General features: G+C 38.2%; 1 protein-coding gene across 8 annotated transcripts in view; it reads right to left on the bottom strand.

Moving 5' to 3' along the window:
- Positions 1–16,354, bottom strand: part of akap9 (A kinase (PRKA) anchor protein 9) — a 121,681-nt gene that overhangs the window by 37,543 nt on the left and 67,784 nt on the right. For 7 of the 8 annotated variants that reach the window (XM_051664056.1, XM_051664060.1, XM_051664057.1 and 4 more), the window contains 6 exons: positions 13,692–13,730; positions 9,460–9,692; positions 7,902–8,021; positions 4,900–5,058; positions 2,200–2,301; positions 1,900–2,052 (listed from right to left, as the gene is read on the bottom strand). In XM_051664056.1, the coding sequence (XP_051520016.1) occupies positions 1,900–2,052; positions 2,200–2,301; positions 4,900–5,058; positions 7,902–8,021; positions 9,460–9,692; positions 13,692–13,730 (806 nt within the window). The remainder of the gene's footprint in view (positions 1–1,899; positions 2,053–2,199; positions 2,302–4,899; positions 5,059–7,901; positions 8,022–9,459; positions 9,693–13,691; positions 13,731–16,354) is intronic. The other variant, XM_051664059.1, reaches the window with a different exon arrangement.

Below are 16,354 nucleotides of genomic sequence, written 5' to 3'. Positions count from 1 at the left end.
ACACTAACTCAAAATGAGATATTTTATTATAATGAGATACTAACTCAAAATGAGATATTTTATAATAATGAGATACTAACTCAAAATGAGATATTTTATAATAATGAGATACTAACTCAAAATGAGATATTTTATTATAATGAGATACTAACTCAAAATGAGATATTTTATTATAATGAGATACTAACTCAAAATGAGATATTGTATTATAATGAGATACTAACTCAAAATGAGATATTTTATTATAATGAGACACTAACTCAAAATGAGATATTGTATTATAATGAGACACTAACTCAAAATGAGATATTGTATTATAATGAGACACTAACTCAAAATGAGATATTTTATTATAATGAGACACTAACTCAAAATGAGATATTTTATAATAATGAGATACTAACTCAAAATGAGATATTTTATTATAATGAGACACTAACTCAAAATGAGATATTTTATAATAATGAGATACTAACTCAAAATGAGATATTTTATTATAATGAGATACTAACTCAAAATGAGATATTTTATAATAATGAGATACTAACTCAAAATGAGATATTTTATTATAATGAGATACTAACTCAAAATGAGATATTTTATTATAATGAGATACTAACTCAAAATGAGATATTTTATTATAATGAGATACTAACTCAAAATGAGATATTTTATTATAATGAGATACTAACTCAAAATGAGATATTTTATAATAATGAGATACTAACTCAAAATGAGATATTGTATTATAATGAGATACTAACTCAAAATGAGATATTTTATTATAATGAGACACTAACTCAAAATGAGATATTGTATTATAATGAGATACTAACTCAAAATGAGATATTGTATTATAATGAGACACTAACTCAAAATGAGATATTGTATTATAATGAGATACTAACTCAAAATGAGATATTGTATTATAATGAGATACTAACTCAAAATGAGATATTTTATTATAATGAGATACTAACTCAAAATGAGATATTTTATTATGAGATACTAACTCAAAATGAGATATTTTATTATAATGAGATACTAACTCAAAATGAGATATTTTATAATAATGAGATACTAACTCAAAATGAGATATTTTATTATAATGAGACACTAACTCAAAATGAGATATTTTATTATAATGAGATACTAACTCAAAATGAGATATTTTATAATAATGAGATACTAACTCAAAATGAGATATTTTATTATAATGAGATACTAACTCAAAATTAGATATTTTATTATAATGAGATACTAACTCAAAATGAGATATTTTATTATAATGAGATACTAACTCAAAATGAGATATTTTATTATAATGAGATACTAACTCAAAATGAGATATTTTATTATAATGAGATACTAACTCAAAATGAGATATTTTATTATAATGAGATACTAACTCAAAATGAGATGCTCATGAACAAAGTCAAGTTTCGCTCTACACTTTTTATCTTGTTGAATATCATGTATCATTTGGAAATATGATGGTTTTCGGAAGTAATATGAGTTGTGAGTGGCTTTTCATGTTGAAAGTTCAAGTTCAATACATCACACGCAGACAAATATACATTTATTATGTTTATTCTATCAGACAGACAGTATGGGACTTGATGACTCTATTAGACTGCAGTGTCTGGTTACAGTAAATGTTTCTCTGGGGTCATTTGAGAAAAAGACCCTCACTGAGTCCACACTGAACTCTCAAGAGTGTTTCCACACTAGATCTTTTGGTCTGGACCAGTGTTTGCTGGATGTTGAATTTGGTTTGTTTGGTTGGATCAAAATTGAGCTCAGACTAAATAATCAAACCAAGAGTGAAAACAGCCTTAATAGTCTATATGAAAAAGACACATCCTGGTCTCTGTCCAGTATTGCTGTTGTTTCTCTCACCTGTGTGAGTCTGGTGTGAACCTGAAGCTCCTGCTGATGGCTGTTGATCTCCTTCCTCTGGATCTCCAGCTGCATGTGAAGTTGATTCACCTCTTCGCTCTTATTCTCCAGCTCCTCACGAAACTGCTCCAGCTGCTCCTCGAGATTCACTATCTACACAGATGGAGAGACAGAAAGTGATCTTCTGTTAAGGCTGAAGTGAGAACAGATCTCAACAGTAGGGTTCTGGATGAACAATGGCAAGTATGGATGGTAAGTGAATTGGGATGCAGTAGAGGAATGGGTAAGTGACAGGAGTACCTCTTTCTCCTTCCTGTCCAGAGCCTCTCTCTCACTCTGCAGCTGTGCTTCTAGTGTGACATCACTGCGGCCGGCCATAGACACATGCTGAACTTCCTCAACCTAAACACACATGCATTAATGCATCACAATACTTATTTAAAGTACACATTCTACTAAATATATACACAAGTTCACACAGAACACAGATGCAGCAGCGCATCTTCCAGATCAGTGCATACAATTACACACACACACACACACACACACACACACACACACACACACACACACACACACACACAGTACAGAGTTCACACACACACACAGTTCAGAGTTCTCTCTCACACACACACACACACACACACAGTACAGAGTTCACACACACACACACAGTTCAGAGTTCTCTCTCACACACACACACACACACACACAGTACAGAGTTCACACACACACACACACACACACACAGACACAGTACAGAGTTCACACACACACACACACACACACACACACACAGTACGGAGTTCACACACACACACAGTACGGAGTTCACACACACACACACACACAGTACGGAGTTCACACACACACACACGCACAGTACGGAGTTCACACACACACACAGTATGGAGTTCACACACACACACGCACAGTACGGAGTTCACACACACACACAGTATGGAGTTCACACACACACACAGTACGGAGTTCACACACACACACACGCACAGTACGGAGTTCACACACACACACACGCACAGTACGGAGTTCACACACACACACACGCACAGTACGGAGTTCACACACACACACAGTACAGAGTTCACACACACACACAGTACAGAGTTCACACACACACACACAGTACAGAGTTCACACACACACACACAGTACAGAGTTCACACACACACACAGTACAGAGTTCACACACACACACAGTACAGAGTTCACACACACACACACAGTACAGAGTTCACACACACACACAGTACAGAGTTCACACACACACACACAGTACAGAGTTCACACACACACACACAGTACAGAGTTCACACACACACACACACAGTACAGAGTTCACACACAAACACACACACACACACACACAGACGCACACACACTCACACAGATACACACGCACACACACAGTACAGAGTTCACACACAAGAACACACACTGACACACACTCTCACACTCACACACACACACAGATACACTCTCACACACACACTCGCACACTCTCTCACACACACTCGCACACTCTCTCACACACACTCGCACACTCTCTCACACACACTCGCACACTCTCTCACACACACTCGCACACTCTCTCACACACACTCGCACACTCTCTCACACACACACACTCACACAGATACACACGCACACACACAGTACAGAGTTCACACACAAGAACACACACTGACACACACTCTCACACTCACCCACCCACCGACACACACACCCACCCACCCACCGACACACACACCCACCCACCCACCGACACACACACCCACCGACACACACACCCACCCACCCACCGACACACACACCCACCAACACACACACCCACCGACACACACACCCACCCACCCACCCACCGACACACACACACACACCCACACCCACCCACCGACACACAGACACTTACAAATGCACACACACACACAGACACTTACACGCGCACACACACACACTTACACATGCACAGACACTTACATGCGCACATACACACACTTACACATGCACAGACACTTACACACACACACACACACACTTACACGCACACACACACACACACACTTACACGCGCACACACACACACACTCTCACTCGCACACAGACTCACACACTCTCTCTCTTGTGTGTGTGATTGTAGCTCAACTTCGTACCATGCACATGTTGATGAATGGTCACCTTTCTTTCTTTAAATACTCATAATAAAGCGTTAGTTGCGTGACAGTTATGGGCGCTTCATATCAAATCATATGGAAAGGCTACGGGAGAATCAAACATCCACCGGTCCTTTTACAACAATGGTGATCCGTGACATGTTTCAAGTGTACTGCATCTATAGCCAACACTTGGGAAGTGATCATTATGACAAACTTTGTTGAGTTAAACTGTAATGATGAATCATTTTATATTGCTGCGCTGCTCAGTGTGTACCACTAGAGGGCGCCGCGTGATCACACAGCGCTGACTGAACAGGTGAATGCAGATTATTAGACTTTAAAACGCAGCCTTTTGCTGTTTAGTAATCGCACAAGCACATACATAACCGACCACTGACTCCCTTCAAAGCATCGCAACTAAAAAAACTATTGAAGGGCTAAAAAAACTACAATAAAATAAAGTGAATAAAATTACACACATATCTTATAATCTCACTGACATAGACACACAAACTAAAAACCCACACACTCAACATGATCATTAAAGAATAATGACAAGAGATGTAACACCAAACCGCATCTGCACACACACATATTAACACACAGTACACACTCTGTCCCTTTAACACACACACACACACACACAGCTCTGCATACAGACACTCTCATTCCCGTCACGCTCTCCTAACACATGCCCACACACGCGTAGATACACATACACACACAGTGTCCCAGTGGAGTACCGCTGGCAGCTAACAGCATTAGCACTGCATCGGGAATAGAAACAGCAGCAGATACAATCATAACACACACACAGACTGACCCGCTGCATGAGTGTGTGCTGCAGCTCTGTCACACGCGCTTCGAGCGTGTCAATCTCCTCATCTCTCTCCTGAACATTTCGCTGCAGCTGCTCAGAGCTCAACAGCAGCTCACTGCACCAGTCCGACTTCTCCTGCAGCGCCACACGCAACTCCTGCACCTGACAGAGAGACACAGAGAGACAGTGAGAGAGAGCGAGCCAGTGACATCAGATAACAACACAGGATCAGTGTGTGTGTGTGGCTGCCTGGCAACAGACTGTAATCGTGTTCATGTGTCTTTATCACTGCAAACACTGAAACACTTTAAAGGGACAGTTCAGGGATAGTAAAAGGAGATGATAGGCAGAATGAAGGCCTCAGTCACTGTTCACTTTCGTTGAATGGGCAAAGACACAATACAAGTCTCTTTGTGTCCCACAGAAGAAAGTCATATGAGTTTGAAACAACATGAGGGTGAGCAAATGAGGAGAGAATTTTTAGGTGAACTATCCTTTAGACACACACTAGGTATGTGCACGAGTAACCGATTAATCGAGTACTCGTTCTGAATTATGCTGAATAATACTGTACTTTCCCTCTGAATCTCTCAACAAATGTTACAATTGGGGGCTGTGAATGTTTGTTGACATGGTTTTTGTTTATTGAACTGTACTCTATTGGTATTCGGTTCTTGCATATGAACGGATGAGGATCCGCATTTATGGTGGAAAAAAAATGTGAAGCGGTACGAGAAACTCTGAAGCTTATCAGACAATTATGTGTGTATGTTCATGAAATAATCTAAATTCCGGCAGATTGCGTTTTATAAAAAGCCATCTTTCACCACTTATTTTTCAGAACAATAACAAGTGAAATGATAAAAATATGATAGACTTATTGTAGCCTCAGAGTAAATATCTGTGCATTACCCTCATGCCGTAAGTATTGTTTTCTATGTAAGCTCTGGATGAGGGCAAATTTTTTATTTTTTTATCCCCTTTTCTCCCCAATTTGGAATACCCAATAGTAGGTCCTCGTGGTGGCGTGGTTACTCGCCTCAATCCGGGTGGCGGAGGACAAGTCTCAGTTGCCTCCGCTTCTGAGAACGTCAATCTGCGCATCTTATCACGTGTCTCGTTGTGCATGACACCGCGGAGACTCACAGCATGTGGAGGCTCATGCTACTCTCCACGATCCACGCACAACTCACCACATGCCCCATTGAGAGCGAGATCCACATTATAGTGACCACGAGGAGGTTACCCCATGTGACTCTTCCCTCCCTAGCAACCGGGCCAATTTGGTTGCTTAGGAGATCTGGCTGGAGTCACTCAGCACACCCTGGATACGAACTCACGACTCCAGGGGTGGTAGTCAGCGTCAATACTCGCTGAGCTGCCCAGGCCCCCAATGTTTTTTACTTTTATTTTTTAAATCTTTTTTCTTTTTATTAATGCATATTGTTCATATTTCAACAAGTATAGTATGTTGAAGTTATTTTGAATCAGTTCTCTGTAACTTCTGTGAATAAAACAAAATATAATTTTACGTAGAGTACATGCAGAAAACACAGGCGATATAAACCTGAATGAAATTACGTGGCGTCACAGAACTTAACACGTTTGGGATAAACGATATGATTGTATGAATGCACAAATAATCAAGTTAAAATAATGATAGATTTAGTGTGATTATTACACCACAAAGGCTCACAAATGGATTTAATAAAAATAATTATATGCAATCTGCACGTTTCAACATAAATGTGTGAAGCCTGCCGCTCATATACTGAAAACACATAACCGTAGCATTACAGTGCTCGTGTGTTTAGAAGATGACAGAGAGTCAGGCGCTCATTCACTTTGAAGCACGCAGCACACACAGACTATATATTTATTCAATTAAATCATAGCCTTTTGCAGTTTAATAATTACGTTAATCAATTTAGTGAACTGCTTATCCACAGGCGAGTTGTTGTTGTCAAAAACATACAAACTGAAAGTGCTTTACTCAGTTTTCCGCCAAAACAAAAGCTCCATTTAAGCAGACATGTGAAATTGAAGAAATTGCGAAAAATATATATTTCTACTGTACAGTAAAATGTAATAGTCAACGTAATACTAATAATAATAAATAATATTTACATTATAGTTAAGCAATATCTCACAAGCAAGAGTGCAGTTGTACAGAATATTAGTTTTCGTTATGTTTTTTATTAACACTTGTGCAGCTGTGTATTTAAAATAAAAATAACTCCAATGTTGTGTTGTAGAATGTGCTGTGAGGATCTCTATAAAGGCACTTTATTTAATTAAAAAAAAATAGTTGTTCTGTTTTCATTTGATTACATTTTTATGAATTAATTTGATTGATTATAAAATTAATAAAACATTAAAACATGGAACTCAGAAAAAAAGAAAAAACAGAAAACAGAATTTGGTAGAAAAAAGGGCCTACTGAACTAGCCACGCCCTCTTTTCAAAACACCGCCCTCAAAATATATTTCTCATTATTGATGATGATTAAAAAAAAAATGTGTCTTTGTAATCTTTTAATAAAATGTCATAACTTGCTCTGCCTCTGAAATGACTTTGTCAGCGGAAGCCATGTAGGGGCGGGGCAAAAGATATTAACAAATAGCCAATCATGCTTCAGGCGGAGAATTTCCCCACAATCCACTGCAAACTGACATTCAGGCTCCACTCAAGTTTATTTCACCATCCTCTGAAATCCTGTTAAATATCATGTTTTACTTGGAAATACATCACCTTATATAAGCAACATATGTGAATGCCATTTCATAATAACTGTAAAACAAAACTGTTTGCACTGTGACACTTGCATTCTTTCATAATGACACTTTTATAGATGCAAATGATCATTTGGAGTTTCGGTGTGTGCGTGTTATATACTTGAGTTGATATCAATCCAGGTCAGAGAACAACTGCATTAAACACGATCTCGGTCTCATTGTGTAAAACTATCTGCCTTGAGGGCAGATGATGAGATGTTGATATCTTACCTCTCGGTCTCTCTGCTCGCTGGCTGCGTGTGCTTTCGGTGGATTCCTCAGCTGCTGCTCCAGGTTCTGAATCTCCTGCTGGAAGACGTCTCGCTCGTGTTCTCTGTCCGCTGCCTGCTCCTGACGGGTCAACACAACCACACAAACACATCACACTCCACCCACACATAACATACTACAGCACACTTGACCCCTGATGTTGACTGACAGGACAAAATACCTGTTTACATCTGCAGAGCTTCATGAGAGCAATTCTAATAATAATGGTTAAAGCTGATATCTAGTCAGCAGGGTGGCCTTTACTGCAGATTTAATGACATAACACTACTTGATAGCAAATTAACCCTTTAATGCATACATCGGGTCATTAGTGACCCGGGACCTCATTCTCATTTTGGAGTTTTGCAGACATCTCTTTAGTATTCCTTAATCTTTCTCTTCTGAATAGTGTAACAAAAAAAGAAAAATATACAAAAAAATATATATTTTTATAACTGCTCTATTATCAAAAGTGTATAGGGTCATTAAAGACCTGAGATATTTAATAGTGTCACTTTTTTGCAATTCCATAAATCAATTTTTTATTCTTATTTCATAATAATAAGCAGCAACGTGGACGTAAACTATAGCAAGTTTAACACATGAACAGTATGATTTGGCTATTCTGTAATTTATGTACGTTTGTTAGACTATTTAGACTCAAAAGTGCCTGAGAAAATACATATGTGTAGATTATGAGTTATGTGTCGGTCAATATGTGTTTGACAGCCAGTTGAGTCTCGTGAAATTCAGTGTGGAAGTAATGCATCCTGTTCTATGTGTGTTGCATCATCTCTTTGATACATGAAAAATAAAACATCAACATATATCAGAATATATTCTATTATTTTCCAATTGTTTTGAAAATCTGACACTATCTGGGCATTTTGCATATTCATTTGTGATAGATATACGCGGCGGGTCGCTAATGACCCGAGTATGTACCGTAGTAATGTTTGGCGAAATGCTTAGACAATAAAGTAACCTGTCGTGACGTGACATTTTGCAAGCGTACATTTTTCTGTCCTCGATGAAAGTGAAAAACAAAACGACAGCAAATCAGCACACATCTGATGCTTAATATACAGCTAAATGTTTAGACCAATGAGATTTCACTGTGGGCGGAGCTACATAATGTGACGTGATACATATAGAGGCCAAATGACGGACGTCACCTGTCCACATCGCAGCTGGTTATGTCAAAAACTCAGATTAACATGAAAAGATGAAATTTACGGCTTGAAATTTTTAGACCCCTTGAAATCAAAATTGTAGTTTGTCTTTTAGCTTTTAGCAGTACATTAGCACATCGATGGCCTAAAAATGTGCAGTCTTACTCTTCTGGGAAAATGGACCAAAAATACTGATGACTCATCTTACACTCCAATTTTTGTCCAATCACATGCTCTCTAGAATGAGAACGCCCCTCCCCTTAATACCACGTGCTTCTGATGAGCAACAAAAGAGAGTAGCTGGGTCTAATTTTCTTTTGCAACAGTTTTCAGGTAAAGACACTTACGTCCATGAACTTGCGGTTGTTCTCGAGCTGTTTCTCCAAGGCCTGTATCTGCTGTCTGAGGTCAGCTCCTTCAGTCCTGTGCAGCTCCTGCAGCTCCTGCAGACGGCTCACCTGCTCCTCAAGCTCCGCCTCCAACTGTCTCACCTGCAGCTGCAGCTCGCCACTCTCCTTCTGTGCCTGCCGCTGCACTGCCACCTTCTCCGCCATCAGCTTCTCCGTCTCCTCCAGCAGATCTGAGAACAGTCACACACTCATGAGAAGATTCGGGGAGGCACGGATGGGGGCGTTTGACTGATGCAGGAATGGAGCTGCTTCAGAGATACATTCACTGTTTGACTTCAAGTGTCCAGATCAGAGAATTACAAAACACTAATTCCATTTTTAAGACATATTTTTATATTAAAATTATTTCAAATCAAAATAAAATTGATTTCTCAGTGTGTTTTACAACATAGCAGTCTTAAACGTAAAGGGTAACGAATCACACCAAACCTTTCAAGAACATGTCCAGTTCATATTTCACACCAAAATTCAAAAAAAAAAATTTTTTTTTTTAATTATATTTCACTTAAAAGATTTTGTGCATTGTGTGTTATTTAAATGACAATTAAACACACAATTAAATGTCTGTATAGTGAATAAAACTCACTCATGTCACTGAGAAAAAAAAATATATTTAATTAATCATTTTAAAGTAAATATTTTAATGTAATAGAGTAAAAAAAAAATACTGTAAAAATCCCATAAAAAAAAAAAAAAAAAAAAAAAAAAAACTAAAAATCCAGTAATAAAAAGACGAATAAAACAAATGCCTCTTTAATTTGTTTTTTTAATTACATTTGATTTGGAGGGCAAATTCTATATAATTTTTAATTCTGATGAGAATCCCCACTGAGAATAATGAGTAGCGCTAGACGGAGATATCGGTTTTGCGAATTAATCGGTGCTTTTTTTGAACTAATCTGTTATGAGCACAAGTCTAAGCCGATAGTTTGTTTTTCTCCGTGTTCCTCTGTGGTCGCACTGGAGGATTTTAAAGTTAGAACGGCTTGATTCTACAGTATAAACAATCAGGTGGGGATTTGCTGTATTTAAACCTCTTATAATTGACAATAATCATCTATATTTTTATCTTCATTTCAGTGCATTTTTTGTTATTTTAATTAGATGCACGATTAGGGCATGCAAAGACAAATGTGACCATATGGAAACGTGCCGAGTCAGCACATACATAATTAAAACTCATCTGGTGAAATACATCAACAAAACGCTTCATCAGGTGAATATATTAACTTTAAAAGCTTAATCTGGTAAAGACTTAATTATAGAGCACTGTAAAGGAGCAAAGTCGCCGTCATTTCAAAATAAGAGTCCCTGATGTGTTTTGGACTTGTTTATAGTTATAGTAACTTATGCATTAAATCTTCTGATTTTACTGGCTTTTATTAGCATTTGGTTAAGCAAGAAACCACGTCTGGGACTTTATATAATTTGAACTCTTGTAGCCTATATGTCTGCGCCAGTGATGGTAAGAAAAGACTAACATTTATTTTATTTTTTTAAACTATCGGCCGATTAATCGGTTATTGGTATCTGCAAATTTCACTCTCGGTCGACCTCTAATAATGAGAATTACAAAAAAAGTATAACATCCACATGCATTACAGTAATGAGAATTTGATGTTTTTGTGTTTGTGTGTTTAATGGTCCTAAAAGAAATATTTGTTTTATTTTTCTCTTGATTTTGGTAACCTGGACATGTTTTTTTTTGTTTGTTTTTTTTGCTTTTTTTTGTGAGATTCACCCAGTGAAATGCTGTTAGCAAATGTTCTTTACATCAATTCTCCATTTTTGCATCCTACAGAAACGGCACATCAGACGACAAAGAAAACATTTCACCATTCCCACAGTCTTCCATTCCTGAACCATGATCACATGATCCTGTAACCACAGAAAAACCCACAGTGCAGTACGGGGAGGGGGCGGGACAAACCCCATGATGTCATGGTAGAGTGGGAGGAGCACAAGAGTGTAAATGCAAAGAAAGAAAAAAATGTGCCCATCATTGAACAACCATCTCCTGATTAATTAAAGATCTAATGTGGGTAAAAGTTGATGCAACTATTTCTCAACAGCAGCGTTACAGAGGTAAAAACGACATTCAATTACTATAAAAAGAAAAAGATTTTTAGTAATAACGCATAAACCTTTCGAAACAGATCTGAGGTTATTCAGTGATGATTCATGCTTCTGCAGAATGCACAGTTCTGTGTGATTTCAACTTCATCTGTGAAAACCAAACATTGTGTTTAATTGCCAAATTCCTAGTGAAGTACTACACTACCCATAATCCTCAAGCGAGATTCACCTATTGCAATCCAGAAGTCGTTACTATGGAAACAGTAATCGCGGCAAGCAGGACTGTAGTGAGTATATGCAGCCTAGCAGTGGCTCGCTACGTAATGTTAACTAAAAAATGCAAGTTAATACGGGATGTTGCAGTATAAGTGCATAAAAGACAGTCGTGATGTTTTCTGATACATTAAAAAGACAACTGATTTGATCACACAATGCTATCTTATGACATCTAAACACGTTTACTATAGCACATGACTCATTTTAACATTTGCATCACATAATCAACTACATTTACAAGCTTGTGCGAGGGTGATCAAATTGAGCTCGACTGATAGAGCGTTGCACTTAAGGAGCGGGATACGAGTCCTGAAGAGCACAAGAGTCCACATGTGAACAAAGTGGCATAGAAGCGGCACAAAATGACGTGGTCGTGTTGTTCATTTCACGTTTGCTTTTTATGACACTTTCGGTTAGGTTTAGGTTAAAGGTTTAGATAGGTAACCTTACAAACCTCATCTGGGGTGCATTTCCCATACAACGACATATCTCGTATGCTTAACCACTGTAGTACGATGCATCGTTGTAGAAACTAACCAGTAGTATGAACCGTAATAACAATGTCACACATCTATCGTTCGAACCACGTTGTTTTAACAATACAGAGCTGTCGCTAATGACGATACACGGGGGCCGGAGTAATAACATCTGCAAATATTAAATTAAAAGCTCATTGGGGTCCTGGGTATCTCAGCGAGTAAAGATGCTGACTATCACACCTGAAGTCGTGAGTTTGAATCCAGGGTGTGCTGAGTGACTCCAGTCAGGTCTCCTAAGCAACCAAATTGGCCCGGTTGCTAGGGAGGGTAGAGTCACATGGGGTAACCTCCTCGTGGTCACTATAATGTGGTTCTCGCTCTCAGTGGGGCGTGTGGTGAGTTGTGCGTGGATGCTGCGGAGAATAGTGTGAAGCCTCCACACGAGCTACATCTCCGCGGTAACACGCTCAACAAGTCACGTGATAAGATGCGCGGATTGATGGTCTCAGACGCGGAGGCAACTGAGCTTCGTCCTCCGCCACCCGGATTGAGGCGAGTCACTACGCCACCATGAGGACTTAGAGCACATTGGGAATTGGGCATGAGAAATTTGGGAGAAAAATCAAATAAATTTTTTTCTTTTAAAAGCTCATTTACACGTACACCAGCAAGCTGTTTAATGCGATGGCACGAAAGCGGCATTCACTGTGTAATGCAACAGATGCATTGCGCTGCAACAGATGAAGATCCCCCTCCATCAGACTCCGGGATTCCCCGACAGACATGTTAATTGGAACTAAGGTTTCGGGAAATGGCAAATCGTTGAACTGTGGTGCTAACGATGGAACTTGCAACCATAACTGGCTAACGATGCTTTTGGGGAACATTTAAACCGCTTTTAGCACCACACAGTGGACATTTCACCTCCGAACTGCCACGATACGCATAATATAATTTCGCAAAAATGTCTAGAAAAAGGTCTTTTTTAGATTATCAAAAATTTTAGAAGAACTGTCTGAAATGCCCATGGAGATAATGCATCCCAAGTCACAGGCACAGGCAGAGATGGTTGCTCAGTTAGGAGATTAATCATAGTTACCAGCACCAGTTAACCCATGCTAGTGTGTTTGCACCAGACACAGAATGTGATGTTAAAACCAGACGATGCAGTGGTTAGTTAGTCGATCAGTGGGAGCCAAAAGCAAGCAAAGCTCCAAGCTGCTGTTACGTGTGTACTGATCAGCGGGTGCCTGTCAATCAATTGATCAATCAGTGATGCACAGCATGCCGGCCATGCTGCAAATGAACACACACACACACACACACACACACACACACCTGCTTCAGGTGCTGCATCGAGAGCAGCTTCAACTAGTCCTGAGGAAAGAGAAAGTGTAAACATGTTCATCATGCAAATACAGCAGGAAAGAAGGCAGAAACGAGTGACACGTGCAGACATGAACACATCCACGTCAGGAGTCTCCTGTGGGGAATTTGGCACTTTATTTCCTGCACCTGTAAACTCGTAAACTGACATCTGAAGGCCTGTTCACACCAAGACTGTCAAAGAATGTGCAACTATTCACACTGTGTTTGTCCATCTGTCAGTCATTAATATGCATTTATGCAAAACTAAAATCCCGCCAAAATCGAATGGATATGCTATCGCTCTCCTGGAGTGAAAGACAAATAGTTTGATAGCATGGAAGTGGTTAATAGCGTTATTGTATTATATATACAGTATATTATTTTATATGAGGTTAAGCTGTGCTATTTTGTGAATATAGACACGGTAAAATGGTTTTAAGTCACAATATAGCACAGCCTCTAATTGTATTTTTTAAAAAAAACTCATATTTTAATCAGTATTTTTGTTTGTGATCCTGTTAAAATTTGTAAGTATCCTCAAAACAAGATAAATGTACTCGTAACATTACAGAAGATATTCTGTTTTCTGTTATATCTATTTTATCTTAAAGTAAAAAAAAATAAAAAATAAATAAATAAAAATCCATGTGGTGTAACCGTCCAGAGATGAATTAAAAATCAAATTAAAAGCAGAAATTCTTAAAAACTAAAAAATAAATGTCGGCATGAGTGGTGCAAAATAATAATTTATTATTATTAAAAAAAAAAAATTATATATATATATATATATATATATATATATATATATATATATATATATATATATATATATAAAATAATAATAATATTATATACAGGTGCATCTCAATAAATTAGAATGTCGTGGAAAAGTTCATTTATTTCAGTAATTCAACTCAAATTGTGAAACTCGTGTATTAAATAAATTCAATGCACACAGACTGAAGTAGTTTAAGTCTTTGGTTCTTTTAATTGTGATGATTTTGGCTCACATTTAACAAAAACCCACCAATTCACTATCTCAAAAAATTAGAATATGGTGACATGCCAATCAGCTAATCAACTCAAAACACCTGCAAAGGTTTCCTGAGCCTTCAAAATGGTCTCTCAGTTTGGTTCACTAGGCTACACAATCATGGGGAAGACTGCTGATCTGACAGTTGTCCAGAAGACAATCATTGACACCCTTCACAAGGAGGGTAAGCCACAAACATTCATTGCCAAAGAAGCTGGCTGTTCACAGAGTGCTGTATCCAAGCATGTTAACAGAAAGTTGAGTGGAAGGAAAAAGTGTGGAAGAAAAAGATGCACAACCAACCGAGAGAACCGCAGCCTTATGAGGATTGTCAAGCAAAATCGATTCAAGAATTTGGGTGAACTTCACAAGGAATGGACTGAGGCTGGGGTCAAGGCATCAAGAGCCACCACACACAGACGTGTCAAGGAATTTGGCTACAGTTGTCGTATTCCTCTTGTTAAGCCACTCCTGAACCACAGACAACGTCAGAGGCGTCTTACCTGGGCTAAGGAGAAGAAGAACTGGACTGTTGCCCAGTGGTCCAAAGTCCTCTTTTCAGATGAGAGCAAGTTTTGTATTTCATTTGGAAACCAAGGTCCTAGAGTCTGGAGGAAGGGTGGAGAAGCTCATAGCCCAAGTTGCTTGAAGTCCAGTGTTAAGTTTCCACAGTCTGTGATGATTTGGGGTGCAATGTCATCTGCTGGTGTTGGTCCATTGTGTTTTTTGAAAACCAAAGTCACTGCACCCATTTACCAAGAAATTTTGGAGCACTTCATGCTTCCTTCTGCTGACCAGCTTTTTAAAGATGCTGATTTCATTTTCCAGCAGGATTTGGCACCTGCCCACACTGCCAAAAGCACCAAAAGTTGGTTAAATGACCATGGTGTTGGTGTGCTTGACTGGCCAGCAAACTCACCAGACCTGAACCCCATAGAGAATCTCTGGGGTATTGTCAAGAGGAAAATGAGAAACAAGAGACCAAAAAATGCAGATGAGCTGAAGGCCACTGTCAAAGAAACCTGGGCTTCCATACCACCTCAGCAGTGCCACAAACTGATCACCTCCATGCCACGCCGAATTGAGGCAGTAATTAAAGCAAAAGGAGCCCCTACCAAGTATTGAGTACATATACAGTAAATGAACATACTTTCCAGAAGGCCAACAATTCACTAAAAATGTTTTTTTTATTGGTCTTACGATGTATTCTAATTTTTTGAGATAGTGAATTGGTGGGTTTTTGTTAAATGTGAGCCAAAATCATCACAATTAAAAGAACCAAAGACTTAAACTACTTCAGTCTGTGTGCATTGAATTTATTTAATACACGAGTTTCACAATTTGAGTTGAATTACTGAAATAAATGAACTTTTCCACGACATTCTAATTTATTGAGATGAACCTGTATATATATACATATATGTGTATATATATATATATATATACATATATATATATATATATATATATATATATATATTTATTTATATATATATATATAAAAAAATGAATAAATAATTTGTTTTTTTGAAAAGTTTTTTTTAAACATAAAAGTTAACGTGATTTACAATGCAAAGGATCTGAATTATCATTCAAACAT

Source organism: Myxocyprinus asiaticus, chromosome 30, assembly GCF_019703515.2.
Source record: "Myxocyprinus asiaticus isolate MX2 ecotype Aquarium Trade chromosome 30, UBuf_Myxa_2, whole genome shotgun sequence".
NCBI lineage: Eukaryota > Metazoa > Chordata > Actinopteri > Cypriniformes > Catostomidae > Myxocyprinus > Myxocyprinus asiaticus.
Note: the sequence above shows the minus strand (reverse complement) of the source record. Positions and strands in the feature narration are given on the sequence as shown.